Source organism: Caretta caretta, chromosome 6 (genome assembly GCF_965140235.1).
Source record: "Caretta caretta isolate rCarCar2 chromosome 6, rCarCar1.hap1, whole genome shotgun sequence".
Classification (NCBI taxonomy): domain Eukaryota; kingdom Metazoa; phylum Chordata; order Testudines; family Cheloniidae; genus Caretta; species Caretta caretta.
The window spans coordinates 10,765,925-10,793,890 of record NC_134211.1 but is presented as its reverse complement, the minus strand read 5'-3'; the positions used below and the strand labels follow the sequence as shown (position 1 = coordinate 10,793,890).

Here is a 27,966-nt window from a genome sequence, read left to right as displayed (position 1 = left end):
CCCGCGCGCCATCTCGCGCCCCGCCCCCGGCCCAGGCCGCACCGCGCTCCATGGGGAAGAAGGGTCGCGCGGCGCCGGGCCGCCGGCCCATCCTGCAGCTCTCCCCGCCCGGGCCCCGCGCCGCCCGCGACGGGCCGGCCCCGCCCGACGTCAGCTCGGGCTCGGAAGCGGGTAGGGACCGGGCGGGCCACGGGGGCGGCGCCTGCGACGGGAGCCTGGGGCCTGCGGCCTGGCCGGGGCGCGGGCTGGGCGCGGGCTGTGTAGGGAGGCAGGGCGGGGGGGGGTGTCCTGGGGGGGCGAGGGCCCGGAGGTGTATAGGGAGGTGGGGGCAGAGGTGGGTGTCTGGGGAAGGGAGGCGGGGGCGAGGGCTGGGGCTGTATAGGGAGGCAGGATCTGGGGGGGGTATCCGAGGGGGTTAGGGTCGGGGGAGGGGTGTGCTGGGGGGGCGAGGGCCCGGAGGTGTATAGGGAGGTAGGGGCAGAGGTGGGTGTCTGGGGAAGGGAGGCGGGGGCGGGGGCCGGGGCTGTATAGTGAGGCAGGATCTGGGGGGGGTATCCGAGGGGGTTAGGGTCGGGGGCGGGGTGTGCTGGGGGGGCGAGGGCCCGGAGGTGTATAGGGAGGTGGGGGCAGAGGTGGGTGTCTGGGGAAGGGAGGCGGGGGCGAGGGCTGGGGCTGTATAGGGAGGCAGGATCTGGGGGGGGTATCCGAGGGGGTTAGGGTCGGGGGAGGGGTGTGCTGGGGGGGCGAGGGCCCGGAGGTGTATAGGGAGGTAGGGGCAGAGGTGGGTGTCTGGGGAAGGGAGGCGGGGGCGGGGGCCGGGGCTGTATAGTGAGGCAGGATCTGGGGGGGGTATCCGAGGGGGTTAGGGTCGGGGGCGGGGTGTGCTGGGGGGGCGAGGGCCCGGAGGTGTATAGGGAGGTAGGGGCAGAGGTGGGTGTCTGGGGAAGGGAGGCGGGGGCGAGGGCTGGGGCTGTATAGGGAGGCAGGATCTGGGGGGGGTATCCGAGGGGGTTAGGGTCGGGGGAGGGGTTTGCTGGGGGGGCGAGGGCCCGGAGGTGTATAGGGAGGTAGGGGCAGAGGTGGGTGTCTGGGGAAGGGGGGCGGGGGCGGGGGCCGGGGCTGTATAGTGAGGCAGGATCTGGGGGGGGTATCCGAGGGGGTTAGGGTCGGGGGAGGGGTGTGCTGGGGGGGGTGAGGGCCAGGAGGTGTATAGGGAGGTAGGGTCGGGGAGGGGGTGCCCGGGGAAGGGAGGCAGGAGCTGGGGTAGGGTATCCGAGGGGGCTAGGGCTGGGAGGGGGTGCGTTGGGGGGGTGAGGGCGAGGGCTAGGAGGTGTATAGGGAGGTAGGGGTAGAGGTGGGTGCCTGGGGAAGGGAGGCAGGGGCGAGGGCCCGGGCTGTATAGGGAGGCAGGGGCCGGGGCGGGGGTATCTGAGGGGGCTAGGGCTGGGAGGAGGTGTCCTGCGGGTGTGAGGGCCAGGAGGCGTATAGGGAGGTAGGGGCAGAGGTGGGTGTCCGGGGAAGGGAGGCAGGGCTGTGATGGGGTGTCTGAGAGGGGTGGGGGTCCCAGAGGGGCGGGGGGTGATGCCCTGGGTGGTGTGTTTGTCCCTTCCAGTCTGTTGTCCCCTCCCCGGCAGGGCCTGTCCACCCCTGGTGCCAGCGCTGTGCAGTGTGGGCTGGGCCTGGGCCCGGGCCCTACCTGATGCCATATCTGTCCTGACTACTCGGGGACGGCTGGCAATGGAGGGGCAGCACCCGCCCTGCCAGCAGGGCTCAGGGTGTGGGAATTGGCGGAGATCACTCCAAGTTCCCTCAGACTGTCAGTTTGGCCTTAGATGCTGGAAGCTCGATCTGTCCAGCCAGCACCAAGGGTTACATGAGGAGTGTGTGGTTTAGTCCTGAGTGCTTCGTGGCATTGCGGGGGGTGGAGAATGGGGGTTTGGCTAAGTCAATGCTGTAATGGTAAAAAAAGGTTTGGGGAAACTAACTGAAACTGAAGTCCATACTCCCCAAAAGAGCAGTGAGCTAATAATGTTTGCTGTCTGTTACACTGCTGGTAGGAATGGCCCCAGAAGATGATTGTTAATCGCCCCTGCTCCATGGTCGGGCAAGTTTCTATATTGCATTCTAGCTCTCGCTGGCAGGGCAGTGGACACAGAGCTGCTGGCTGGATTTCTACATGTGTACTGTATCCCTTTCTGGCAGGGATGCAGTGTCTCTGAGCAGTTCGCTATGTGTGTGTTGTAGCCCTGAGCTGGCACAGTGGTGGGTACAGGGTCAGTCAGCGTTTTCTAAGTGTGTGTTGTAGCCCTCATTGGCAGAGTGCGGGGTTGTGTGGTGCCTTTCTGTGTGTTGTAACTGTCACTGGCAGGGCGGTAGGTATGGGGTCACTAGGTGGGTGTCTACATGTGTATTGTAGCCCTCACTGGCAAGGTGATGAACACAGGGCTGCTGATCTCAGCCTGAATAGCTGGGTGCTGCCGTACAGTCTAATGGAGGGGTTCTCAAACTGGAGGTCGGGACCCCTCGGGGTCATGAGGTTATTACATGGGGGGTCATGAGCTGTCAGCCTCCACCCCGAAGTCCACTTTGCCTCCAGCGTTTATAATGGTGTCAAATATATATGTGTCTTTAATTTATATGGGGGGGGGTCGCACTCAGAGGCTTGCTATGTGAAAGGGGTCACCAGTACAAAAGTTTGAGAACCACTGGTCTAATGGGTCAGGTTATCTCTGGTAGCATGTTGGTGCATCACATTATATTTAGGGGTTTCTTTATTGGATTGCAGACCTGCAGGGCTTTTTCTTAGGTCCTCACAGCTCTCTGATGCTTTTGTTTATTGTCTGGCCTGTGGCTGCCTGGTCAGTATGGGTTGTGTCTGCCTTTCCAAAGTAGGAGTGGAAGCTGTTGTGGTGGTTGGTTCTGTTCATCTCTCCCGAGTTGTCTGCTCAGCCCCCGTGTCCTTTGCTCCTGCTGTGAGTGGCTGGATTCTCTACCTGTCGCAGACATGGCATCGCGGAGTTGTGTAGTGGCAGTCATAGTTTGGAGCAAAGGGTCTGTAGATTGTGGAGGTAGGTGCTGGAAAGGGTAGCGCTGATGTTACACTCTGGGGTTTATTCCCTTTTTTTGCTTGGTGCGTTACTGGCATCTGACCTTGGATGCAGCCCTGCACAGACTTAATTACAGCGTGTTCTGCTTTGGAGCAGAAGGCTCAGTCTTGGGTAACAGATTGACTCAGTTGCTCTCAATGGATGTAGCAGGTCTTAGAGAATTGGACACACGTGAACAGCTGGACCAGACCCCCCCAGTCACTGGCAAAACAGTATCTCGTCCCATCCATTGCTCCCAAAAGACCATTCTGCCATTCCCATAGTGGAAGTTAATGTCTTCTCTTGCACTTCCCGGCCTCCCTCCCCACAGAACCTATGGCTTCCCTGACCTAGCCCAATGAAAAGGCCTCTGCCCTGTTTGCCTTAATGATGTGATAATTTCACCAGTGGCAGCCCCCAGCTCCTAGTCACGTCAGTGCCAGGTTAGTGCCTCACTGGAATGCCAATCAGTATCTGGCAGAAGGGAGGCATAGATCCTTGTCCAGCTGTGCAGTGAGCCACCCTGCCAGTTGCCTGAATTTCAGGTTCTAAAACATGGGTGGACAAACTTTTTGGCCCGGGGGCCACATCGGGATATGGAAATTGTATGGCAGGTCATGAATGCTCACAAAATTGGGGGTAGGGGTGCAGGAGGGAGTGAGGGCTCTGGCTGGGGGTGCAGGCTCTGGAGTGGGGCCAGAAATGAGTTTAGGGTGCAGGAGCGGGCTCCAGGCTGGGACTGAGGGGTTTTGATGGCAGGAGGGGGATCAGGGCTGGGACAGGGAGTTGGGGCATGCGGGAGTGAGGGCTCTGGCTGGGGGTGCAGGCTCTGGGGTGGGGCTGGGGATGAGGGGCTTGGGGTACAGTCTCTGGGCTGGGATCAAGGGGCGGGAGGGGGATCAGGGCTGTGGCAGGGGGTTGGGGCGGGGGCTCAGGGGTTCAGGCTTCGGGTGGTGTTTTCCACAAGCAGTTCCCAGAAGCGTGCCCCCCCCCCCCCGGCTCCGAGGCGCGGCTAGGTGGCTCTATGTGCTGCCCCGGTTCACGGCCAGTGGAGCTGCGGGGGTATGTAGGAGCCGGAGCGGGGTCCCTGACCCTTCTCCCCAGCTGGAGCGGGGCAAACCCCCAACCTCGCGGGAGCTGAGGGCCGCAGTAAATGGTCTGATGGGCTGGATGTGGCTCATGGGCCGTAGTTTGCCCACCCCGTTCTAAAAGAAGCTTTGAGCGGAAAATAAAGATCTCAAAATACAGTTGTTAAAACACATTCTGTGCCAGTGGTCTCCACACGTTCAGCGCAGTGACAATAAGGGACCGAGTGCAGAGCTTGAGGCCTGGGCTTCCTGCCTGTTCTGGGCAGGAGCCAGGAATCAGTGGCATAGCATTCTGGGAGTTTCCATGGTGGGAGTGGTGCTCAGGGCTCCTGCACAGCAGGGATCTGCACCTCAGCTAAACCTGTACAGTAGGTGACTAAGCCATATGGTCTCTGGGGAATTTCCTTGGAGAGATTAGCAGCTGGGCAGTGGTGGTGCTGGAGCTGCTCAGGGGCACAGGATGGGGAGGTTGCTGTGCTGTCTGCCCGCAGAATGGCCTGCAGCTGCTTGGCTCCACCTGGGCAACAGCAGGGGCACAGCCGTCCCTTTTCCTGTTTCACGTCATGCACTTCTCTGCTTCCACTTCCCTCCTCAAGACATGCTGCCTACAAGCAATCAGCCAGCCCACGACTCTTGGCGAGAACTGATTTTATTTATTTATGAAAGAGAAAACTTGGCAGTGAGTCCGAGCTGCCCAGTTCTGCACACGGCCCATTGCTGCCATGCGTAGCCGCTGGTTTTTTTCATTGCCTTCCTCCTCCCTCTCCTCTGCTTGGTACAGTCACTTGAGTCATGTTTGAGGTTCGGTTGTAACCGTTTGGGGGCTGGGGCTATGCTGTCTGGATGGTACCCCAGGGCTGGGAGCAGAGCCTGTGAGTGCCTCCCCAGGACAAGTTGCAGTGACCATCCCAGGGGAGCGTGTGGAGCGGAAGATGTTACCCCACACAGTGCTTACTGGGAAATGGGAGCAGGGAGTTCCCCTCCCCGGCTTCCTTTGGTGGCAGAGGCTCTTCCCTGGATGTGGGCCACTGAAGTGCCTGTCACTTTTCCTTCCTTCACCCAGATGAACCCGAGGTGACTGGGGAGGTTCCCAGAACAGCTCCAAACCCGCCCCAAATGACTGCACCTGCTGGACCGGCAGCTGTCAAGCCAACAGGTAGGTGGGGCATTTCTCCTCCTTTGCTCTCCCTAGGCTTTAGTGCAGTCTGCAGTTACTAAGGGCAAGCAGCCAAGTCTGTGTCTGTCTGGCGCTGGACGCTCTAGGCACAAAGTGCTGTCGTTGGAAGGCAGCTAGCAAAGGCAGACATGGCGTTTGGGCCCTGGTCTGTGTGTGTGTGAAGGAGGCTTTAACAGATCCTTCAAAGCAAGCTCCTCTTGCTTGTGCTTTGCCTTGGAAGGCTCAGGGATGTCGGTCTTGTTTTCCTGTTTCACTGAAGGATTTCACAGATGACTCAGCGGATTGCGATCTTCCTCAGCTCTAATTGATGATGAGGTGGTGTTGAGTCTTTAGTTAGCTATTTATTCCAATCCTTTGGCTTTGTTTTGGTCGCTCAGTCTCATGCAGTTTGAAAAAAAATCCTTTCCACCTCAGTCAGGGTATGTCTGTGCTTAAAATGGCATCTCCCATCACCATAGTTAATCCACCTCCCCGAGAAGTGGTAGCTAGGTCAATGGAAGAATTCTTCCATCGACCTAGCTCTGTGTACACCAGGAATTAGGTCAGTATCGATAAATCTCTTGAGTGTGAATTTTTCACACCCCTGAGATGCAAGCTATATTGATCTAGAATCCTAGTGCAGACCAAGCCTCAGGTTCAAGTGTCAAACCCTCTAGTCCTCCACAGACTCTTCTGTCTAGCTGGTTTTTCCAGGTACCTGGATTTGTAACATGAACAGTGAGTGGAAGAAACTCTTCAGGCCCCTTGTTAGTGACCATTATGAAATAAAACAAGGAGCAGATACAATTGTTTTTTCCCCTCTGTCCTCACCTTTAGGGCCCATCAGGGAGCCATCTTTTGGAATTTGTGCGTACCACTGAGCTAACCACCCCAGGCTGGAATCCGGAGCTGAGTGCTCTGTTGGCCCCTGGAGGGAATGGCTCCATCTCAGTGGAAAGGTTGCTGGCAGAGGGCTTTTTTCATTTACAGCAGTTCCACGCTCGAGGCCTGATTTAGCTCACTGAAAGATGACTACATCTGTTTTGTTACTTGTTCAGATTTAGTCAGTAGTTAAACAGTTGAAATGCCTACAACTCTGGGATAGGCAACTGGCTTTCCTGATTTGTAGTGCTGCCCACAACAATTACCTCGATAAGCTTTAAATCGCACAGCTCTGGCACATTCCGGACTGCCCTGAATAAGTACTTAGGAGGGAGTACCCTGTGACCTTGCCATTTCCAAAGCAGAGGTCTGGTAGGGATGTGTGGGGCCCACATGGCACATTCAGCATAGCAAGCTTCTAGCCTCCATGGTTACAAAGTTGCATCTTGTTTTAAATGAGATTGTAAGCCCTTTGGGGCAGGGACCATGTCTTCGGTGTGTCAGTTCAGTGCCACGAGACCCCAAGTCTGTACCACAGTATGAGTAATGATCATCTCAGAGGAGCTGCCTCTAAACCCAGGCATCTGAGGGTGGAGGGAAACTCTCACTGGTAACTCTCCTCTGCCTAGGTGGCTTACGTTTGCTCGGTGCTTACGCAGACAGTGATGATGAGGAGGGAGAGGCACCTGAGAAATCAGTGCCGTCCACAGATGCAAACGGCAGCAATTCGACAGACATTGACAGCACGCTGGCAAACTTTCTGGCGGTGAGTAGAAATCCTGCCCTGGGTCTCAGTCAAGGGACGACAGGCAGGGCTCCAGGGTCACCACCTTCTGACCGACCTGAGCGTGCTTATGGAGAAAAGTGGGCGAATGAGCTTTTGCTGGGGTGGAAGGCGGTGTGGAGGATGAAGCTGGTGGACAGGGTTCCAGGGCTGCTGAGTTTGGAGGACTCACCTGGGGTAGCAGCTGCTCTCTCCATGTAGGGGAATACGCTGATTGTCCCAAATCTGGGGCTTCAATTCATTTGTAAACATTTTGTGTTTTCAAAGGAGATTGATGCCATTACAGCTCCGCCCCAGCCTGCTGAACCAACTGGTGCCTCCTCTGCGCCCCCGCCGACTCCGCCGCGCCCAGAGCCAAAGGAGCCTGCCTCGAGCCATCCCTCGGCTACGGCGAACGGGACGGGCTCTGCCCAGCCGGCGGAGTGGCAGTATGACACGCAGTGCTCGTTGGCAGGAGGTGAGCTCTGTTGCCGGGTTCATCTGCCCCAGGGCGTGCGGGCAGCCATTCCAGCCAGGGCGCTGGGGGGGCCTCCGTCCCTGGCAGCACGCCAGCCCCCGTGTCCCTTTCATTGCCTGGAAACAGCCGCGTTCTCTCTAGCTGTGATGTCAGAAGATGAATGTTGTGCTGTAGCCCCAAGAATGAAACACTTAGTGGCCGACACACACAGGTTTGTGTCTTCCAAGGGCTATTGGTGAGTGGCTGGCGCGTGGGGTGAGTTCAGGGACAGATGGTGGGGTCCCTGTCTCCTGAGGCACGTGGAGAGGACCATGGTGCCTAGCGCCGGGCTGCGGGCTTAGGAGCATCCTGCTCACTCACGGCCTTTGGTTCTCTTCCCTCAGTGGGCGTGGAGATGGGAGACTGGCAGGAGGTCTGGGATGAGAACACTGGCTGCTACTATTACTGGAACACGCGGACCAATGAGGTGACCTGGGAGCTGCCGCAGTACCTCGCCACCCAGGTCCAGGGGCTGCAGCGCTATCAGCCCAGGTGAGGCCAGCAGGGCGGGGCCGGGCCATCTTTGGGGCACAGAGGGGGTGGTGGCTCTGCCTGTTGGTATGTGCCCGTCACAGCCTCTGCTTTCCCTCCCCAGTTCTGTGGCAGGTGTCGATGGGAGTTTCCTGGTGGCTGCAGACCTGTACCCTCAGGAGAAAGGGGTCACTGTTGCCAGCATTAGCCGAGGGACTGTCCTACCCAAGCGAGAGGTGAAGAAGGTCAGTGGGAGTCACCCCTTTCCTTGTTCCTGCAGAACATCTCAATGAGACGCTCTATCACGCTGCAGGCCAGCCTCACCCCTGGGCTCCCAGGGAACAGAGGGGCCAGGAAGGAGCTAGAGAGCTCAGAGGAGCCTAAGCTAGCCATTGAGTTTGGACAGCTGGGCGTCTCTGAGGCCAGGCTCCCCATCCCCACCTCCCCAGGTGGAAAATCCTGCTCTAGTGGTGGAATGCATGCTCCAAGTGCCATTCTGCTCGAGAAATGGCTCCAATGGATCCTGTGTTCACTTGGCGCTCTTCTTACCCCTGTAGAAGGGCAGCTAAGCACGGCAGCTGGGCGTTCTCTGGTCTGGTCTGGTCACCTGCAGGAGGGGTCTGGGGGTATAGGAATGAAAATTGGATTGTGTGGAGGGGCTGTGCAGGCTCCAAAGCAAGGGCTGCCTTGCTGGGTGGATCCTGCAGCACTGAGCACGTTGCCAGCTCTGGGAGCTTTTGCTACTCCTGGGCATCTGATTCCCTCTGTGGGGCTGGCACAGTGCAGCAGTTGGCAGTAGGTGGCACCTGGCTAGCAGCGCAGAGAGACTCCTGCTTCCTTTGCTGGAGCTGCGTCGACTCAGCAAGGCTAACAGGAGCGATGTGGGCGGCCTTTGCTCTGCACACACCCTGAGAGCTGCCCCGGTGACTAAGACGATGCCAGGCCAAGGCATCACTTTGAGGGAAGGAGCTCAAGGTTTGCTGTGCCGGATCAGAAGGACAAAGGCCAGGAGCCTCTGTTTTGATGAAGGTGTAAGGAGCCCTTCACAAGGCAGTGATGGGCCAATCTGCCCCCAGAGACCGCATCCTCCAATAACTGGAGGCTGGCTTTTGCCCTCCATAGAAACTCCTGCTCCTCTTTCCAGCCTTCCCAGACTCTTGGCCTGACTGACAGTTTGTGGCACTGAGTTTCCCAGGCTGATCATGTAGAGAAGCATGTATTCTCTTTCTGAATGCGCTGCCCAAGGGACTCACTGATCTTGTGGCTGGGAAGTGTTCCGTCTGCACTGTCCCCCCGTGTAACATCCCTGGTGGGAGTGGGGGGTGAGGTGGAGTTTGAAGGAGGACAGGCTTGTGGAGGAGTTCAGAGAGGGCATGCCGGGCATAGGGGGCCACATGGAGTATCCAACTGCATGGTAACAGAATAAAAACTACTGCCCATCTTCTAGTGCCGCCCCCCCGGAGCAAACAGATATGTTCCCCAGGAGGCCTGTGTTCAGTTCTGGATCCCCCACCTTGTGAAGGAGACAGGTCAGAGGGTGGAAAAATATCCATGGGAAGGGTCTGCAAAGGCTGCAGCTGTCCAGCTTAGAGAGGACATTGTGGGGGTGAGGGAGGGGAGGAGGGCCAGACGCTCCCAGTAGCCCCTTCTCCCAGGCCGCACTCAGGAGTCCCTTGCTAAGAAGAAGTCCCCGTACACCATGCCCCATTGATGTTTGAGTCTTGCAGGCCTTCAGCGCACCCCAGACCCCAGCAGCCCCGAGGGTCCCAGAAGGGATCGGCCATAACTCGGTGTTTGCTGGGTGGGATGCAGTGGGTTAAGTACTGAACCTCTCACAGACAGGGCTAGGAAGGTACTTTCTCTAGAGGCTCATTACTCCAGAATTGTCCACTACAGGGTTCTTGCACCTTCCTCCTAAGCCTGGTTGGTATCGGAGGCTGGAGGATGGCTGTTCCTGGATTGCTGCAAATCACTGGCTGGGAAAAGGCCCTCATTGCAGGGATCTCTTGTTCCTCCCTCTGCCGCTGTCTGAGAAGCCCTCGGGCTGTCGGGCAGTGGCGATTCTGGAGTGGGAGAGAGCCCGTGACTCTTGTCTGTCCCACAGGAGGTGAATGAAGGCGTCCAGGCCCTCTCGAGCAGTGAAGAGGAGAAGAAGGGGGTGGCGGCATCCCTGCTGGCTCCGCTGGTCCCTGAGGTGGTGAAGGAGGAAGAGGAGCGCTGGAGGAGGAAAGTGATCTGTAAGGAGGAGGTGGAGCCGGTGCTAGCGGAGGAGATGGCTGCGGGGGAAGTGGCGGTGGCTGCTGACAAGCAGGACCCTTGCAGGGATGCTCTGGAAGACCCTTCCCAGGAGGGTCTGTGCAGTGTAGTGCAGTCAGGGGAGAGCAGCGAGGAGGAGGAGGAGCAGGACACGCTGGAGTTGGAGATGGTGTTGGAGAGAAAGAAGGTAAGTGGCAGCTGGGGGAAAAGGGGGCGGGTGCTGCCGGGCTCCTGTTGGAGGGAACCCCTGTGTCATTAACAGTCCAGGTGGGCCAAGAGAAAACCTAGCCACAATTGCCCTGTGTGGTCTGTGCCAGGGAGTAAGTGGGGGTTCAGGGGCTGCCCCCCATCACCTATGGGGCAGAATGCCCAGGGAGACACCACACAGCACGCTCCTTCCTCCGGCAGAATGACCCCATGGCTGTGTCTACGCTGCAGGCGCTGCGGTGCTGCAGCTGTGCCACTGTAGAGTGGAGGCATTGTGCAGCAATGGAGGGGCTTTTTCCAGTGCTGGAGGAACATCCCTCCCCCACCTACACCCCTGAGCGGTGGTAGCTAGGTCATCAGAAGTGTTCTGCTGCTGCCCTTCTCGCCTCTACACCGGGAGTAGGTCGGCATACCCGCAGCGCTTCGGGGGCAGGTGCTTTTCACACCCCTGGCCGCCGTAGCTAGGTCGATCTCAATTTGAAGTGTAGACCAGGCCGAAGTAGCACTGTGCTCCCCGCGGTAGGAAGCAGGGCTGGAGTAGGAGAGCAGCAGTGGCTGGAGCATTGCATGTAGAAATCCGGGCGGGGGGAGGTGTTTTGTGACCCCCTGTAGCTGACACTGTTTCAATTCCCCAGTCGGAGAGAATTGCCAGTGGATGGAAAGCTCTGAAAAGAGTCTCTCTCCTCTGGGAAAAGGGACTGCTCCCCAGCTCCGGGGGCCAATATCAGGGTTCCCATTATTACCGCCCCCCTTCACCACGGGCACACTTGTGCCAGGCTGATGTGACATCCGCCAGTGGATTCCCAGATTTCTAGGCCAGAGGGGCTCGTGACAACCTAGGCTAGTGGTTCCTAGACTTTTCGCCAGGGCAACCCACTGACTACACCTTGTCTGTTTTTTTTTGTGACCCACCGTTACATGTATGCACCTCTGCACTCATTCCACAGGGCTGGGCATGGCGACCTGGCGCAGGGGGTCGCAGCCCCACTCAGGTTTGGCCTGCCCGCCCTCTGTTGTGAGGTCACCTCCTTGCATATCAGCAGGGGTGCAGCTCCTCCTGAGGCTTTGCCCTCCTCCCCTCCCCTTCTGTGAGTGCTGGGGGCTACTCCCCAAGGCGGCACTCACCCTCTGGTCTCCTGGCAGGCGGAGCTGCGAGCCTTGGAGGAGGGAGATGGCAGTGTCTCGGGTTCCAGCCCGCTCTCCGATGGGAGCCAGTCAGCATCTCTTGACACAGCGCCCAAGCTGCCCTCCATGCAAGGGAAGTGGAAGCTTTTTGTCGGGGTTGCCAGCCCAGAGTCCACCAGCCGTGGCTCTAGCAAGACTGGCCGAGAGACTCCAGAAATCAAGGAAGCAGGTAATTTGAGACACGCCTCCTGAGCCAAAGCCCTCGCTTCCCAGCCAGTGACTGCAGGGAGAGCTGCACCCTCATGCACCAAATTGCAGTTTTCAGCAAAGTCTCCTCCTTTACATCGCAGGGGTTGGCAGCTTGAGGGTTTGTCTGGAGGGGGCAGGGCACGGGCCGTGTTACTGCCATGCCGATCTCTTTCCTCTCTCTGCAGCCCAGCAGTGGTAATGCTTGGGTTATTAGCAATGAATGTCTTCTTGCGGGGCTCTGTGTATGCCCTCTACAGGGAGGAGCACCCCTGGCACTTGGAGCCCAGAGCCCTGCAAATCTGCAGAGAACTGTTTTATATCCATGGATGCGGATATTCGTGGACCATTTTTGCGGCCTGCGGATCAGGTGCGGATACAAATTTTGTATCTGCCCAGGGCTCTGCTCTCGGGGAGCACGCAGAGCGATGGGAGCAGTTCAGAGCTGGCTCGTGGGACAGAGGTTGGCTTCACTGTATCAGTTCATAGAGCTGGGTGGTTGTGAAGGGTCTGTGCTGAGTCTCTGATCAGCACTAGCCATACAGGGTTTGCACTGCAGAGCCTCGCAGCTGTGGACAGCATTGCCACCGAGCGGCTCCGTTCCTGACAGGGTGCTTGGGGGTACGTCCCATCTGCCTCCAGCAGTCCTGTGGGGTGGTTCAAGGCTTTGTCCTGTGTGACAGGTCCAAGGGCCCTGGAGAAGATCTGGGGGCTATGGGGTCATCAGCGTATGCATCAAACCTGCTGTCTGTCTCACCTCTGAATGGGGCAGGCTGCTTTCCTGGTGTCTGGCTGGGATAGGGTTTGGGTTGAGAGCACGGTGGGTGGGTGAGGCAGAGGTGATGCTTGTGGGGAAGGGACTTGAGCAGTGGTGGGCAGTGGCCACTGTTCGCCGTTCCCGGTCAATGCGAGCTGCAGGAAGCAGCACGGGCTGCAGGGAAGTGCTGGCCACTGCTCCCATTGACGGGGAATGGCTAACCGTGCACAGGGAGCTGCTGGCGGCCGTGCCTACGGACGGTCAGTGTAAACAACCTGTCTCAGGCCCACCAGCGGATTACCGTAATGGGCCGCAGGCTGGATTTGAAGCTGCGGTGTGGATGTTTGGGGATGCTCATAGACTGCGCTTGCTGCTGGGGTCTTGGGTGTATTGGCCAAATGCCCCCATTTCTGTGGGTCAGGGGGTGCCACTCCTTTCTGGTCTGGCCTTTGCTGCCACGAGCTAGGCCAGCCTCTCCTGCAAAGCAGAAGTGCACACTGAGCAGTGCCTGGGGAGCTCTGCATGGGCCTGCCCACCTGGTCAGTGGGGTCGGCAGCAGGGAGCAGGTCACACCAGTCCTTGCTTTGCTGTCCTTGCTTCCTATTGGCTTGCAGCACGGGAGCCCGTCTGCGAGGCTCTAAATCAGTAGTTCTCAAACTTTTCTACTGGTGACCCCTTTCACACAGCAAGCCTCTGAGTGCGACGACCCCCCCCCCCCCTTATACATTACAAACACTCTTTTATATATTTAACACCATTATAAGTTCTGGATGCAAAGTGGGGTGGAGGCTGGCAGCTCATGACCCCCTAAGGTGTCCCGACCCCCTAGCTTGAGAACCCCTGCTCTAAATGGCCTGGCAATCCGAGACTCCGCTTTCCCTGGGACCTCCTGGTCAGCATCAAATGCTCAGTGACCACTGACCCAGCCCACACATATTGACTGCTAGGGCTGGAGGCAGAATCCGTTTTAGACTTCTGGTTGCAGGAGGCAGGGCTGGCTGGGCAGGTGTTATATTGGTCCAGTCCACTGCTGTATTTGAATCCCTGGTCCTCGCAGTGCCCTGTATGTGGTACTTTGTGCATGTGCCCAGGGACTGCCAGATGAGGCTCAGTTTCTTGCCCAGTGGTTAGTTGCGGTGTGGATTATGGATACACCCATCTGGACGGGCGGGCATTCCAGAGCTGGAGTGGAGCAGAAGTCCTGCCTTCCTCTAATATAGCGTGAGGACTAGCGAGGGCTGACTCGTTAGGCTGGTATAACGGTCTGACTTGTTAGGGGCGCTTGTCTGCATGGGCTGATCCATGGATCTGTGACAGAGTCTGGAGCCCTCCATGGCACAAGAGGCCAAGCCAGACCTGCCAGGCCCTGATTAACCTAGCACACCTCGAGAGGGCTGGAGGTTTGTCCCGGCTTCTGCATTCTGTGTTACAGGGTATTGTATAAACCAAGCCAGGCTGTCTCTGCCCCTGCTGCTTGGCTTTCTGGATTCCAACTTCTTGGGCAGTTTGGCCTTGAGTTCTCCAGAGCCCCTCTTCTGCCACAAAGACGGCTGGCTTCACAGCTCCCAGCATCCTGGGCAGCTGTGCCGCACGGATCGGCCACGGCCACAGACAGCTACGCCCCATGGATCGCTCCCCGCCTGGGTCCCCACCATGGACAGCTGCGCCCCATGGATCGGCCCCTCCGGCGCCTGTCATGGGCAGCTGTGCCCCATGGATCAAGCCTCTGGTTTCTATGCCCCACTGACTGGGCCACCAATTCCCTACCATGCCCCTAAGGACTTCTTGCTTCAGGTCCAGAGCGCCCTTACAGATTCTCTCAATGTAGCTGACAAGGTCTTTGTGACAGGGACAGTCAGTTACCCTGAATGTACAGTGCCTAGTGCAGGGGTCCCATGATCTCAGCTGGTTCCTAGGCCCTACCATAATTTCCAGGGTTGTCCTTCTATCCTGTGGCAGAGCAGCATGTGTGGTTCCCTTGGTCTGTGAGTGCCACTTTCAAAGGTCACAGGGAGGCCTCCTGAAAGGAGGAAGCCAGGAGGAGTCAGCAGGTGCCAGACACACACACCTCCCCACACCCTCACCCCAGGAAAACATTCCTATATTGGGCTATATCTTGGTGGCTGCCTCCTGGCAGGCTGCTCTGCAGTAACTCATGGTACTAGAGGATCTGAAGGCCTCAGCAGCTCCAGAGCTAAATGAAGAACCCCTGTGCATTCTCTCACTGACTGGCTGGGCCTCTTCTTCCCCCCTCCCACCCCCAAAAGTTGACTCTGCCTCCCGAGCCATGGAAGGGTGGGGAGCTGTTCTGAAGGGTCTGGGGACCTTCTTCTACAATAGAGGGAACCATGCAGATAAATGTCCTATTGGCTGGGTCTAGGTACAGGAGCCAGTGGAGGAAAGCAGAGCCATTGGCTGGTGTAGGGCAATTCACATGGAGTGGGCGGGAGGGGATTGGGGTAGGAGGGTCTCAGGCTCATGGTGGAATGAGATGGGCGGAAAGAGGCGAGTTTGTGGCTGACTGTGCATGCGTGCACTAGAGCAGTCCTTGCCAGGCCTCTGCTCTTTGCCTTGACTTGAGAGCACCCAGAGGATGCCCGGATCCCAGCACCCAGACCCTCAACTCTTACAGTGGTGGTGGCGGTCACAGCTGGAAAAACCCACCTCGTAGCCTAGAGGCTAAGGCCCTGGGCAGGAGCAGAGACGGCTCCTTGGGCAGCAAGGAAGCTGCGAGCTGTTTGTTCCTGGTGTGTTCAGCGGGCAGGACTCCCTGCCCATTCTTTGTAGGTAAACAGGATTGCACCAAAGCACAGACCTGGTTGGTGTTCTCGATTTCTCCTCTGAATGGAAACAGCCTTGCAGAGGCCTGAGAGTTGATGAACAGCTCAGGCCGGGGGAGGGGTCATAGTGCGAACTGAGATTGTGCAATAGCTGATTGTCCAGCCCCAGTAACAGCCCTCCTCCCTCCCTAAGGGGAGTGGCCTCTCCCCAGCTGCCTGGCCCTGCTGGTGGGGAGGGCTGGGTCTGTGTGTGGTGCTGTAGAGCCGTCCTTGGGTGAGAACAGCAGGTGCCGGCCGTGCCATCCTAAAAGGTGTCTGGTGTCTATTACACTAACATCCAAAAGCTCCAGCCAGTATCCGGCATCATGACCGCTGCTGCACAAACAGAGTAAGAGACAGATTAGAGGTGATTTGCCTGGGATTTCATTCTTCCTTTGGGTATGTGTCCTGCTCTCTCGCAGGCCTTCGCTGGCTGGGCTGGAGGGCTGCTCGGGGGCAGGTCTCATGCTCTGAAGGAAGGAGCTTGGGGTTGAATCTTTAACAGCAATGTCCTTTCCCCGTTCATTAGTCACTGGAGTTAAATACCTGTTGGCGAACTGGAAGGGCTGCGTGAGGTTTGCCTTGTGGCTTAGTGAACATGGTATGTCTATCCAACAAAAAACCACGCTCTGCGAGTCTCATCCCGGGTCAATGACTCGGGCTCTCACTATGCGGCTAAAAACAGCTGTGTAGACGTTCCCGCTCAGGCTGAAACCCGGCCACAGGGGAGGGTCCCGGAGGCTGGCCTTCAGCCTCTGTGGGAACATCTACACAGCTGTTTTTAGCCCCGTAGCCTGAGCCCAAGTCATCGGCCCAGAGTCTGAGGCTCGCTGCTGCCATGGGTTTGCTTGTTGGGTTGATGCACCCTTAGGGATTTTGGGAGCTTTGTCTGCCTGGCTGCTGTGGGCCAGGAGCAGGGCTGTAGGTGGGATGTGTATCGGGAGCTCAGCTCTGTATGACTCCTGTAAAGCCGTCCTTTATTCCTGACATTAATCAGTGACTGCAGTGAAATAGGTGTGAACTAGCTTGCTGGCTGTCTTAGGCCAGGCCTACACTACAGGTTTAGGTTGACGTAACCGGCCGTGTATCGACCTAGTTGTGGGAGTGTCTTCACTTAAATTTGGCTCCCACCGACATCAGTGCCTCTCTCTGCCGATTTAGTAACAGCACCTCCCCAAGCGGCGTAGAGTCACGGTCACTGTGATGAGGTCGACGCAGTGTCAGTGTAGATGCTGTGTTGCTTACGTTGACTGTAACTGGCCTTCAGGAGCTGTCCCGCAATGCCCCACACCAGCCCCGCCACTGATGCAAGCACTCCTGGGGAGGGTGGGCACCGCCAACAGAAGGAGCCACATGTGCACTCACGAGCAATTTAACAGCCGTGGCTACGTGCCAGTGTAAGTTAGGTCGTAGTTTGTAGTGTAGACATGGCCTTAGTCTTCTGGCCTAACCACGGCCTGGATTCTTAATGGGCAAAAAGCCCTCATTTGCAAACAATAAAGGAACAGAAGAAGATGCTGTCTACTGCTCCTCTTCAGATGTCCTGTTTAAATCTCTGCCTGCTCCCATTCCCTTCTGAGTCCACAGAGTCTGCCCGGGAGGCCCAGGCCAGACCTGAACTTTTTAAAATAGGACAGAATAGGGCCAAGCTTTTTGAGTTGACTCCCTCCCACAGCTGCCTGCTGATGGGGGGCCGTGCAGTGGGTGGTGATTGCGCTGCCCTGTGGGAACAGTTAGGAAAGTCTCATGTGTTTTCTCTCCCTCAGCAGCGAGTGCAGAAGCAGCTGAGGAGACGTCAGACAAAGAGCTGGAGCCAGAGGAGGTCCAGGACAAAGTGAAAGCGCAGGGAGCGCCCAAAGCAGAAGATGAGGAGCAGGACCTGAAGGTGGGTGGGCGGCAGGGAAAGGAAGAATTTGGTATTGACTAGTGTTTGGGTCTCAACTGCGTCTCTGTCCGGGGGGTATCCCCGGATTGCCTCCCATCCCCTCTCTTGAGGGAGCCATGTGGGGGTTGGAGCATGGCCTTGGAGCCCTGGAGCGCTCCGTTGGGTGGCCCTCTGGCCTCAGCCCCAGGTGTAGGTGGGAATTTGGAGGGTTGGGGACAGCAGTGGAGCTGGGTTTGGGGTATGTGAGTATTGCTCGTCTCTCTGCTCCTGAGAAGCAGTGTAGCGCGTGGAGAAGGCAGTGGCTGTGTGGTGCTGGGGGGCGGGGTGCCTACCACTCAAGTGTAACTCCTCCAAGTCAGAGATGGAGGAGGCTTCTTAGCTCATCACAGGGCAGGCTTGTTCCCTGCTGGGTAGCATGAAATGGCTCTGCTTGCAGAGTGCTGGGATCAGGGGAGGCAGGTTCTGAGTCAGGCACTCCACACAGCCCATGGGCACTGTCTCACTGCCTCCCCCACCTGCTCTTAGCTACCCGGGGGAGCTGGGGCATAGCTGCGTGAGCACTGGCAGTCCTCCCCCGGGGCCTGCGGGCCGTCTGCAAGCCGATCCTCACCCCTTGCGTGCCTTGTCTCTTGGCAGTTTCAGATCGGAGAGCTGGCAAATACCCTGACTAGTAAGCTGGAGTTCCTGGGCATTAACAGACAATCCATGTCCAACTTCCACATGCTGCTGTTGCAGACTGAGGTAACGGAAGCCTTTGACCCTCTTGGTGACCTGTGTGTGTCCCTGGGAATCAAACATCCTTCTATTTCCTGAGTGCTGGAAGCCAAGCTGCCCACTGCTCTAGCTCTAGGCAGCTAACCACTGTCCCCCTTCATCGTCTGATTCCTTCCCCCAGACAGGACAGGTCCATGTCCCTGTGCAACACCACGCACAGGTAGGGTCCTACCAAATTCACGGCCATGAAAAACGCATCACGGACCATGAAATCTAGTCTCCCTCTGTGAAATATGGACTTTTGTGTACTTTTACCCTATACTATACAGATTTCATGGGGGAGGCCAGCATTTCTCAAACTGGGGGGTCCCGAACCAAAAGAGGGTTGGGGGGGGGGGTCGTAAGGTTATTGTAGGGGCGGTCATGGTATTGTCTGCGTTGCTTGCAGAGCTGTGTGGCCAGAGAGCGGAGGTTGCTGGCCAGGCGCCCAGCTCTAAGGGCAGCACTGCCGCCAGCAGCAATGCAGAAGTAAGGGTGGTAATGCCATACCATGCCACCCTTACTTCTGCACTGCTGCCTTCAGAGCTGGGTCAAGACTCCTACAGTTGCAACACTGTTGAAATTTCAGATTTAAATATCTTAAATCATGAAATTTACAATTTTTAAAATCCTGTGACTCTGAAATGGACCAAAATGGACCATGAACTGCCCCTTTGCCAGCAGAGTGCAGCAGCTCATGTCTTCTCCTCTCCCCGCATACCCCCGTGCTGCCCTGCTGCTGGATTTACTATTGCTGCACCCTCTCTTTAATGCCGAAGTGTGACAGCTTCTCTGCTTGCTGGCCCTAGACCCGGATTGCAGACTGGCGCGAAGGAGCTCTCAATGGAAACTACCTCAAACGCAAACTGCAAGATGCAGCCGAACAGCTAAAACAGTATGAAATAAACGCCACCCCTAAAGGCTGGTCCTGCCACTGGGACAGGTACGCACTCTTCTCCCCTTTTCACCTTTGACCTTTGACCTCTCAGACATGATTTGTGACCATCACCACCTGACGACGTTGGCGACATCTGTACGGAGACTGAGAGCAGCTGCAGTTAGCGGTGCTGGGCAGGCAGAGAACCTCCGGCACTCACAGAGTTTGGGCCAGCCACCAAATTGGAGACCTAAAAAATCCCTGTTAAAAAAGTGTTTGGAATGGCTTTGGGTCGGTGATTGGACAGAGCTGGTTTTTACTCTCCCGAGTGTAGCTGCGCTGAGGAGGGCGGGCTCGGGGGGTCGCGCATGCGAGAGCTCTGTGCACTTTGCAGGACCTCTGGATCTCTACTCCGGCTAACAGCACTGACCCTCAGGAGAGCCCCCCTGGCTGCGGATGGGAACCAAGCGCAAGATTACTGTCTCCTACCGGCAGGTCAGACCCAAACATTTCTTTTTCTATTTGGCTTTTCTGGATTGTTTGTTCATTGTTTGAAATGTTTGCTCTTTTGTTTTTCAGCTCCCAGAGCCTCTCCCTCTCTCTAGCGTTCACTGTATGTTTGACACCAAGAGTATCATGCATGGGACCTCGACAGCCCATGGGGGGAGCAGCCACCTTGCTTAAATTGGGCTGCTCCCTGTTTGTACTCCGGAGGCAGTTCCTAACAGTCCTGTTCCTAGAGAGAGCTCGCCCCCTCTCCTTCCTCCCGGTGAACATTAGCCAGCTTTCCCAGCCCTTCTCTCTTGGAGGGGAGGGCTCGGGGCTGGATTCACAAAGCCAGCAGTGCAAACAGCTTTGAGCGAGCTAGCTCTGACCTCCCGCCTCCCTCCTCAGAGTTGTTTGTTGCCTTTGTGAATGGCAGCCCTAGTAGAAGAGGGGCTTCCCGGTGAGAGCCCAGCGCTGTCGCGGGAAAGGCCCATGTCTGCGTGTCGCTGCAGGGGAGGGAATGTAAAGCCGCCTGTTCTTTCTTGTGATCTAGGGACCATAGGCGCTATTTCTATGTTAACGAGCAGACAGGAGAGTCCCAGTGGGAGTTCCCGGATGGTGAGGAGGAAGAGGACGGGCAGGCCCCGGACAGTAAAGCTGAGGCTGTTCCCAAACCAACTCCAAAGGAGAAAGCTGAGTCCGGTGGTGAATCCGCGGTGGAGAACTCCACAGGTACTGGGGGGCCCAGGCTGTGAGATGGGGGAGCGGGAAGCAGTGTGGACTGGCTACAGGGAGGGTGTGTGTGGCTACAGGTGCTGGAGAGCTGCTGGTACCAAGGATGGTGCAACGGTTAGAGCACTAGCAAGATCTGGCTTCAGTTCCCTGCTCTGCCATGGATTCGCTGTCTGGCCATGGGCCGGTCCCTTGTTGTCAGAGTTCCCATCTGTAACAGGGTGTGAGGGCCAATCTGTGAGCTGGAATGGTGGGTGATAGGGCCAGAACAAGCTCCTCTGAGCCAGAGAAAGAGAAGAGGGTCCCTCTGCCACCAGTGAGCCGTGGCTCAACACGCCATCAGGTTTCGGTTAGCCGTGGACAGCGGCTGAGCCGTGGACAGGGTTAACCCAGAAGGGAGGCACTGTGCTCCGGGCTGCTGGAGTCGCACTGCCACACGCTTCCCCAAGAGCCCTCGTGCGCAGAGGGCACGGAGCTCCTCGCCCTACAGCTCGGGCAGAGAGCCTGTGGTGCGCCGTACGTGGGCCCTGCGCACGCCTGCCACTGCTCGGGGGAGGGGATCAACACAGCTGTGCGGAGGAATGGATGGGTTGTGGCACAAACAGTTCCAGGGCGGGTTGTCAGGCATGCACCAATGTGTCTCCTCAGGTCCTCTCAGCAAAGAGCCCTTCTCCAGCCAAGTTCCTGCCACGTCCCTTGTGCCGCTTACTCCGTTTTGGACTATGCTTCAGTCTTCTGTCCCCGTGCTCCAGCCGCCTCTGCCCTTGGAGGTGCCCCCACCTCCTCCACCCCCGCCAGAGTCACCCCCGCCGCCCCCGCCACCACCACCGCCTCCTGGGGAGGACGGAGAGATCCAGGAGGTAGAGATGGAGGACGAGGAAAGCGAGGAACCACCAGCCCCAGGAACAGAAGATGCTCCTCTGAAACCGCTTCTCCGCCCAGCCGTCACCAGCAGCCAGGTGAGGGCGGGGAGTGACCGCTGCCCGGGGCGGGCCCCGGATCGGGTGTGCTGTGTGAAACAGGCAGCTCAGCATCACTTGGCCGGGCGTGTTTCCCAGTGGCTCTGTTTTGTGTCCTCCTGCGGCAAACCCCTGTCACCCCATGGGTGAGGGCTAGCTGCCTAGCAGCTCTGTCTTCCCCCCACTCCCAGTCCTGGGAGAGAAGGTTTTCATGAATGATATACCCTCTCTAAAAGCCATTGCCAGGGCCCCTCCCAGGAGGCTGTGGAAAGGAGGTGGTCCTGGGACGTTGCTCAGCCCTGGCTCTTGGGGGGAGCAAAGGTGAGTTTTAATGGGCAGAGAGGTCATTGGGCATGCCGTGGTTCTGCACTGTGAACCGGCGAAGAGGAGCCTAGGGGATCAGTGGAGGTGCAATGGATAAGGGGCAAAGCGTTCCTTAGTGAGCTGCCCAGCTCCCGCCTGAGTCCGTGCTGCTCTAGAACAGCCTTAAACCCCTTATTCTCTGCGGGAGGATTTCACCCTCGTGAAAGGGTTCCTCTGCCAGGAGTGCAAAATGTTTCCCCCACACGAGGCGGAGAATCCATTTGTCTCCTGGGGCGGGGTCATGTTAAACGGCAGACCAAAGGCGCACAAGACCCAAGGCCCCTCTGTGCTAGCAGTTCGCTTGGCTGTGCTCAGGAGCAGCTGTGCAAGGGACAGGTAGGGGCAGCAGCTGCCGACGGCTAGGAATTTGGTGGGGGCAGTGGGTGCCAGCTGCACCGGGGTGATTGGGAGGGTTGACACGGGGGGCAGTGCGGTCCCCGAGCCAGGCCAGAGCTGTAGGGGGGGACGGGCAGTGCGGCAGGCCAACACAGTGATGGGCTCCCTCCATCACTGGGTCACCCAGGCTTAGGTTCAGCGCTGCCTTGGGCTGTCTTGAGTAAGCACATCTGCTTGCCAGAGAGAGCCCCCATCAGAGGGGCACTGGGTTTAGCTGGCTCAGCAGAGGGGCCTTGGAGATGTCTTTAACGTATGATTGGAGAATTGCTAACATAGTTCCTATTTTTAAGAAAGGAAAAAAACGTGATCCGGGTAACTACAGGCCTGTTAGTATGACATCTGTAGTTTGCAAGGTCTTGGAAAAAATTTTGAAGGAGAAAGTAGTTAAGGACATTGAGGTCAATGGTAAATGGGACAAAATACAACATGGTTTTACAAAAGGTAGATCGTGCCAAACCAACCTGATCTCCTTCTTTGAGAAAGTAACAGATTTTTTAGACAAAGGAAACGCAGTGGATCTAATTTACCTAGATTTCAGTAAGGCGTTTGATACCGTGCCACATGGGGAATTATTAGTCAAATTGGAAAAGATGGGGATCAATATGAAAATTGAAAAGTGGATAAGCAATTGGTTAACAGGGAGACTACAGCAGGTCCTACTGAAAGGTGAACTGTCAGGCTGGAGGGAGGCTACCAGTGGAGTTCCTCAGGGATCAGTTTTGGGACCAATCTTATTTAATCTTTTTATTACTGACCTCGACACAAAAAGTGGGAGTGTGCTAATAAAGTTTGCGGATGATACAAAGCTGGGAGGTATTGCCAATTTAGAGAGAGACCGGGAAATCATACAGGAAGATTTGGATGACCTTGTAAACTGGAGTAATAGCAATAGGATGAAATTTAATAGTGAGAAGTGTAAGGTCACACATTTAAAGGGATTAATAACAAGAATTTTAGTTATAAGCTGGGGACGTATCAATTAGAAGTAATGGAGGAGGACCTTGGAGTATTGGTTGACCACAGGATGACTATGAGCCGCCAATGTGATATGGCCATGAAAAAAGCTAATGCGGTCTTGTGATGCATCAGGCGAAGTATTTCCAGTAGGGATAAGGAGGTTTTAGTATCATTATACAAGGCACTGGTGAGACCTCACCTGGAATACTGTGTGCAATTCTGGTCTCCCGTGTTTAAGAAGGATGAATTCAAACTGGAACAGGTACAGAGAAGGGCTACTAGGATGATCCGAGGAATGGAAAACCTGTCTTATGAAAGGAGACTCAAGGAGCTTGGCTTGTTTAGCCTAACCAAAAGAAGGTTGAGGGGAGATATGATTGCTCTCTATAAATATATCAGAGGGATAAATACCAGAGAGAGAGAGGAATTATTTAAGCTCAGTACCAATGTGGACACAAGAACAAATGGATATAAACTGGTCATTGGGAAGTTTAGACTTGAAATTAGACGAAGGTTTCTAACCATCAGAGGAGTGAAGTTTTGGAATAGCCTTCCAAGGGAAGCAGTGGGGGCAAAAGACCTATCTGGCTTTAAGCTTAAACTTGATAAGTTTATGGAGAAGATGGTATGGTGGGATAACATGATTTTGGTAATTAATTGATCTTTAACTATTCATGGTTAATAGGCCCAATGGCCTGTGATGGGATGTTAGATGGGGTGGGAACTGAGTTACTACAGAGAATTCTTTCCTGGGTATCTGGCTGGTGAATCTTGCCCATATACTCAGGGTTTAGCTGATCGCCATATTTGGGGTCGGGAAGGAATTTTCCTCCAGGGCAGATTGGAAGAGGCCCTGGTGGTTTTTTGCCTTCCTCTGTAGCATGGGGCACGGGTCACTTGCTGGAGGATTCTCTGCTCCTTGAAGTCTTTAAACCACGATTTGAGGACTTCGATAGCTCAGACATAGGTGAGAGGTTTATTGCAGGAGTGGGTGGGTGAGATTCTGTGGCCTGCGTTGTGCAGAAGGTTGGACTAGATGATCATAGTGGTCCCTTCTGACCTTAATATCTATGAAATCAATGACTCAGTCCAGCCCCCTGACTGCCCACCCCCTCTTCCTGCAGAGTAACTCCGAAGGCAGCACCTCCACTGCCCTCACCGCTAAACCACAGAAGAGGAAAGCCGGTGAGATGAGCACGGGGCTGGTTCAGCGAGCAGCGACCATTGGCAGCTGTCCCGTTCTCTACAGCCAGCCCGTCATGGCAGCCAGTGAGTACCAGCCCCGGAGTGGCCTATCTGAGGCCAGAGCGGCATCTGCAGCGGGGGCTGCCAGGGACTTACCAACCTCCATCTCTCTGCTGTATCCACAGGCCCTCAGCCCATGGGGCTGAGTCTCCAGCCAAGTTACCTGGGCGTGACCGCACCAGCCATCATGAGCTATTCGGAATGTGCCGTGCCCACTGGTCTCGCAGCCACCATGGCGCAGCCAGCCCCCGCACGAGGAGCCCTCCCTGCCAAGGGGGCCATGGAGCAGCCACCTCCCCCGCCTCCACCTCAGCCGCCGCCACCGCCTCCCCCAACCACCAAAGCACCGCCTCCCGAGAAACCTCGCAAGGGAAGAAGGGACAAGGTAGGGGCGGGCTCGCCACTGCCCAGGCCTGTGGGGGAGTCACTGGAAGATCCAGGCTGTGCATGCAGGGTGGGCAAGAGCAGTGAGAGAAGAGTCAGAACTTTGTGGCCTTGGAAGACAAGTCGCTTCCTTCTGATTGTCTGTAAAGGGGAGGCTGGCTAATGTGTTGTGCACCTTGGGGTCCCTGAGTGAAGGGCTGATGCTTCAGGCAGCTTGCTTCCGCTCGTGGGCAGTGGCTCCCCTAGTGTGGGGCAGGTCAGCCCCCAGGGGTGGGTGGGGCCAGCGCTGGGCTAGCAGGGCTTGCTGCTAGTCAGCATTGAAGTGGCTGGGGGGAAAGCCTATTCTCTCCCTGGCAGTAGCTAGACACACCGCTTCCCTGGAGTTCTTGGGGCTCCTCCAGCATTAAGAGGGGGGCTGTGTCCCCGTCCCTGACTGGGCCTGTAGGCGCTACCGTAATACACCTAATAAATAATGTACAGCCCCTAGCACAGTGGGGCCCTGACCTGTGGCTTGCAGCCACTATGGTAATATAGCAGTGTGTGACAGGGCTTGTGCCCCTGACTCTCAATGATCAGCCCCTCTCATCCCCCGCCGGTCTCTCCCAGCCAGCCACTGGAGCAGAACGAAGTGCTCGCCTGGAAGCATCGGCCGTTTTTCTCACACACGCACTCTGCCTCTGTTCCTTTGGCTGGGTCTGTGTTGCCTTCCTCTCCCTCCTGCCCTGGCCCTGCGTGGGAGGGGCGCTCCTCCGTGCCCATGGTGCCACCTGCATGATCCCAACCCTTCCCCTTCTTTGTGTGCAGGGCAAGAAGGGGAAAGCGAAGATGCCGTCGCTGGTGAAGAAGTGGCAGAGTATCCAGCGGGAGCTGGACGAGGAAGAGAACTCCAGCTCCAGCGAGGAGGACCGGGAGCTCACCTCTCAGAAGCGCATCGAGGAGTGGAAGCAGCAGCAGCTAGTGAGGTATGGGCGGGGGGACTGGCGGGGGATCGAGAGGGGCCCAGTGGGCCTGGAGCCTGCTCCTCGGGAGTCCTCTGCACCTGCTCGTAATCCAGTTCCTGCTACACCCCTGGCCAGGGCACCAGCCAGCCCCCCCAGGTGGCAGTGTCAGCAGAGGGGTCCCAGGAGGGAGCGTTCCTCCCCTCAGAGCCAGCTTCCCCCTGACAGGGCAGCATGGCTGGGCTGGGCTGCTGCTGTGGTCCTCACCCCCTTTCTCTGAGCCACAGTCCCCAGGAGACCCTCTCGCTGGCCTGGCCCCTCAGATGCTAGCTGTATCCGTTGCTGTTATTGGGGGGGCGGTTCTTTTCCTGTGGATATCACGACATCTGTGACCGGTTATTGCTCGTGCCTTAGCGAGGCACTTCCTGGCGCCCTTCACCTATCTCCAGAGCACCCTAGAGCACTCCCCCTCGGATCAGCCCTCTCCAGTCTGCCCACGCGAGCAGTTCTCTCAGCCTGGGTGGTTTCCCCGTTTGTTAGAAATCCGGCTCCTCTAGCAGATCCCCCTTTCCCAGGCCAGGCCAGCAGAGAGCCCACTGCCCTGGGTGCCTCCTCTCGGGGGGCAGCACTGCCTTGCTGGGCCACTTACCCCTCGTTGTGCCGAACTGGAGTTCTCCGCCAGTCACAGCACGGCGGCTGACTCAGTACGTCACCTGCTTAACTACAGCCCTCAGCTCCCCTTCCAGTGTGTAGGGCCAGCTGTCCCATAGCCCCGAGCTGGGCAGGGTGCTTGGCCAGCATCTTTGGGCTCGCAGCATAAAGCAGTGGGGCCTGGAGAGTGCGAAGGCAAGGCGAGAGGGCATGGGGAGGGAGAAGACCCTGCTGGATGTTCAGCTTGCTACCCCCCTGCAGTGAGCTGGGTGGCACGGGCTAGGTCCTTCCCGCCGCTGTATTTACAAAACTCCCATGGGTTGAGTTTCGTGGCCACTCCAGCTTCTCCCCTGGGGTCCTTCCAGTGGCTGCCTGAGCCTGAACGCCCCACTCTGAAGATGTGTATAAGAAACTTCTCCCCTCTGCCCATCCCATGAGGGGAGCAGGTGTGTGTGGGTCGGTGGGGGCGGATAGCTGGACCCTCCCATCAGCTCTGCAGCTGGGGAAGCCTGACCACTGAGCTGTCATGCATTTGGTGGGGATTCCCAGCAACAAGGGGACAACACTTGACTGAATCCTTCCCAGCCCCCAGAACTGCTCCCTGACACAGCACCTTCTAGTGGCCCCAGGAGATCTTAGGCAAAGGGCCAGTTTCCCGCTGACATGCTCCTGATGCTCTCCGGAGGGTTGATTTGGCCATTCTGCATCAGAGGCAACTCTGTGAACTTTGCATCGTGTGCATGTCCCCTCTGTGCCCCCCCCCCTACTCCCACTCCCCTGTCAAGGGCAGATAAGGCCCCTGAGGGTGGGCTGCACGAGCTCTGCCCGGACTCCTTTGCAGCACCTGAGCGGCTCTTTGTCCCCACAGTGGCATGGCAGAGAGGAACGCCAATTTCGAGGCCCTGCCGGAGGACTGGCGAGCACGGCTCAAGCGGAGGAAAACCACTTCGAGCACATGAGGCATCGGCACTGGTTTTTTGTTTTTTGGGTTTTTTTTTACACATGTACAGTTTAGAGCCTCTTACCGATACGACTGTTGTCAATAAATTGTAACTGTTTGGGGCATCCCGTTTCAGTTGAATGGGCTGATGCAGCAATCCCCTAGACTGGGACCTCTCCAGGGTGGGAGCTGGGATGTGAAAGGCCTGTTAGGTAATGGGTGGCCTTGACCGGCCTTGTGCTCACCGTTCGGCTCCTCCTGGCACAGCGGGGGTGCTGGGCATGAATAGTCCATTTTGGGGTTGGGCTCTGGCAGCGACTGCACCGGGTGGGCCTGCCTCCTGCACAACGCTTGGCCCAGCTGGTAGAGCCGAGTCGAGCTCAGAACCCTCTCCCTTCCCCTTGCAGTTTAAGGAGAAGGCGGCTCTTCCTTGGCTTTCAGACCTAGCTCTCTCGGACGCCTCCTGGCGTTGCCATTCCCAGCATCTCTGGCCCGAAGGTGCTGCAGCTCTGTCCCGCGCCGAGTAGGAACTCGTGCGTGCACTTCCTCCGTCAGAGCCAGCCAGTGGCCTGGATGTCCCTGAGAGCTCGACGAGCCCTTCACTTGAATCCAGGGTTGTCTGCAGGGCCTAGTGCAGAGACTAGATAAGTCCACTTTGCCTGGGCCATAAAACCTTTGGTCAGCCCTTGGACACGTTTGCGGGCTACCTGGGAGGTGGTGGGAGGCTATGTGTCAGGAGCCACTCACAGAAAAGCATTGCTGTTTGCTTGCTAGTTCTCCCCTGTTCTAGGCCCCACCTCCTTTCGCTCCCCATCAGTCCCCTGATTTCAGTAAAAGTAGCTTTTGTCCATGTTAAGCCTCCCTCCCCCTCTTTCTTTGGCTCAGAATCAGGTAAAAGTCACTTTCTTCCCACAGAAGGGAAGGCCACTCGGGTTTCCAGCCGTTTGTATTTCTCCAGTTTTTGGCTTTGTAAATTTGTACATAGATATGAATAAAATCCCTTTTTATACTTCAGAACCTGCGTGTT

General features: G+C 57.0%; 1 protein-coding gene across 4 annotated transcripts; it reads left to right on the top strand.

Annotated features, from left to right (window-relative positions):
- The first annotated feature begins 33 nt into the window (after window positions 1-33).
- FNBP4 (formin binding protein 4) lies at window positions 34-27,956 on the top strand. Of its 4 annotated transcripts, none has more exons than XM_075129208.1 (17): window positions 36-171; window positions 5,238-5,330; window positions 6,842-6,978; window positions 7,264-7,453; window positions 7,837-7,984; window positions 8,088-8,208; window positions 10,068-10,406; window positions 11,570-11,780; window positions 17,143-17,258; window positions 17,895-17,999; window positions 18,821-18,954; window positions 19,928-20,106; window positions 20,755-21,065; window positions 23,906-24,050; window positions 24,152-24,411; window positions 25,215-25,372; window positions 26,868-27,956. In XM_075129208.1, the coding sequence occupies exons 1-17, from the start codon at window positions 51-53 to the stop codon at window positions 26,956-26,958; spliced, it is 2,859 nt and encodes a 952-aa protein (XP_074985309.1). In that variant the 5' UTR covers window positions 36-50; the 3' UTR covers window positions 26,959-27,956. The 4 variants fall into 4 exon arrangements, 3 of the variants coding, with proteins under 3 accessions (XP_074985309.1, XP_048709360.2, XP_074985310.1); XM_048853403.2 differs by having other exon boundaries at window positions 17,140-17,258; XR_012668806.1 differs by lacking the exons at window positions 24,152-24,411; window positions 25,215-25,372; window positions 26,868-27,956 and adding an exon at window positions 19,283-19,383 and having other exon boundaries at window positions 34-171; window positions 17,140-17,258; window positions 23,906-24,040.
- The last annotated feature ends 10 nt before the right edge of the window (window positions 27,957-27,966 follow it).

Coding starts and splice junctions, on each gene's coding strand:
- FNBP4 (XM_048853403.2), top strand. CDS start 51: ATGGGGAAGAAGGGTCGCGCGGCGCCGGGCCGCCGGCCCATCCTGCAG. Junction 5,331..6,841: donor GGCAGCTGTCAAGCCAACAG/GTAGGTGGGGCA, acceptor TCCTCTGCCTAG/GTGGCTTACGTTTGCTCGGT. Junction 6,979..7,263: donor CGCTGGCAAACTTTCTGGCG/GTGAGTAGAAAT, acceptor GTGTTTTCAAAG/GAGATTGATGCCATTACAGC.